The following is a 1,710-nucleotide window of genomic DNA, read 5'->3' on the forward strand; positions in this document are numbered from 1 at the left end:
ACGGAGTTGCCCTGAGCAACAGTGATCATCTCTTTCCATACCATTCTTGATGGATCCAAACCTGTTAAGTTCACCGCCTCCCAGAAATTGACACCGATATGGAGTCCAAACAGAAAAAGGGTCCCATCCATACTCTTGTTCAACCCATCGTAGTTGCCATAAGTAAACATAGCCCTCAACAGAAACTTCATACCAGTGGTGGATCGCAGTGTGTAGCAATTTCGTGAACTTTCAGGGAAGCTTCTCAGGGTTTTCTGTTGCTCATTCGCCGCACCAGCCATGAACTCCTCCAAAATATTGTGGCTCAAACCACCCTCGACAAATCCACTGTCAGAAGAGTACACTATTCCTGTTGTGGCGTCGCTGTAGCCGTAGTAGCCAGTGCTACTGTTTCCACAATCGATGCTTACGGCCACTGCACACGGAGAATATGTATCAGAGTTTCATGTGCTTCAAGTTTAAGATCAACCGAAAGATCATGACTAGTGTGTGACATATGCTCGGTGACTAATAATATGTTGATCTATAAGATTTTTTCAGTGAAGTGGAACTTCTTAAATATTGCACGTTCAAGTAAACTGAAATGTGCAGCGGAGTACATTACCAGATGTAGACTGGCCATAGACCCGAGTCACCATGACCCGGATGAGCAACAAAGCCAAGATCCATGTCTGTCTTGTAATTGCCAAGTAACTGAAGCTGATCACCATGGCACCCTTTGGTTCTTGCGATGTTGGGAAGCAATGAAGCAAACCAAGAAGCTTCCTGTCTGCAACAAATGGCTAGTGTGCATAGCTATATAGCAGAGAAACACAAGTAACCCCATTTAAGTATACGGATTGACTTGGCCTCGGCGCTTGACTATCTTCATCAACAAGCAACCTTTTTCCGTGAAAGAACTGCAACTTGCATTCATATAAAAAAATTAGAGGATGCAACTTGTGTTCACGTAAAGATAGAAAACGCAACTTGCCATGGGTTTTTGTTTGACAATCTCGGAGCTGACGCACTGCCCATCAGCGTGATAACGAAGTCCCAGCAGAAAATTCGTGCATGAACCTCGCTCCTATAGCGACAAGCGTTTGACATTTCTCTGAAACTAGTCATGTGTGCCTAATTAAACAAGCGGCGTACACTTCCTGGGCCTAGATCCGTGGGTGCGCACAACGGGGGTTGCATCACCTCACCACCACCCCTGCGGCTCGGCCGACACGGCCTACACCGCCGCAAGCGGCGGCTGCTCGCTGCTGCTGACGGCGGAGCTGGGGCGCGGTTGCGGGGTGGGGTTCGGCTCGGGTATGGGCAGGGACGCCTCGGCAGTGTGGGCCACCTAGACAAATCCGGCCCAGCTGCAGAGTACTGGGAGGGGACGTTGATAATATAATAATCTCGAGTACAAATGCATCGATCGTCAGCGGAGCAGAAGAATGTGACATGCGAAAATGGTATTCAGCGCCTCTCCCTCGCGGCCAAGGCGGAAGCAGGCGACGTGTGGAGATGTAGCCAATGCCTCCTCCCGCCGGCGATTTGTGATATTTTCTAACCAACCAGGCTCACAACCCCTTTTTATTAATTTCGCAATCAACAAAAATACATCAGTCTGTATCCAAGTTCTTATAGTCTAACCACTACATCCAACAGAGCGAAGATATGGTAGGCAACGGTAGATTTTTTTTTTTTTGCCTCAAGTGCCCAAACGACAGTTTTGTG

At 48.0% G+C, this 1,710-nt stretch overlaps 1 protein-coding gene across 1 annotated transcript; it reads right to left on the reverse strand.

The window, feature by feature from the left end:
• Positions 1–10: 10 nt before the first annotated feature.
• On the reverse strand, positions 11–777 carry LOC123176665 (putative leucine-rich repeat receptor-like protein kinase At2g19210; the record flags this gene model as incomplete). The annotated part of the gene is made up of 2 exons (XM_044590764.1): positions 605–777; positions 11–415 (listed from the first exon to the last, which is right to left on the reverse strand). Coding segments are annotated over exons 1-2 (511 nt in total), but the record flags the coding sequence as incomplete, so codon positions are not given.
• Between the last annotated feature and the right edge of the window lie 933 nt (positions 778–1,710).

The sequence above is a fragment of the Triticum aestivum genome, unplaced genomic scaffold (assembly GCF_018294505.1).
Source record: "Triticum aestivum cultivar Chinese Spring unplaced genomic scaffold, IWGSC CS RefSeq v2.1 scaffold10788, whole genome shotgun sequence".
NCBI lineage: Eukaryota > Viridiplantae > Streptophyta > Magnoliopsida > Poales > Poaceae > Triticum > Triticum aestivum.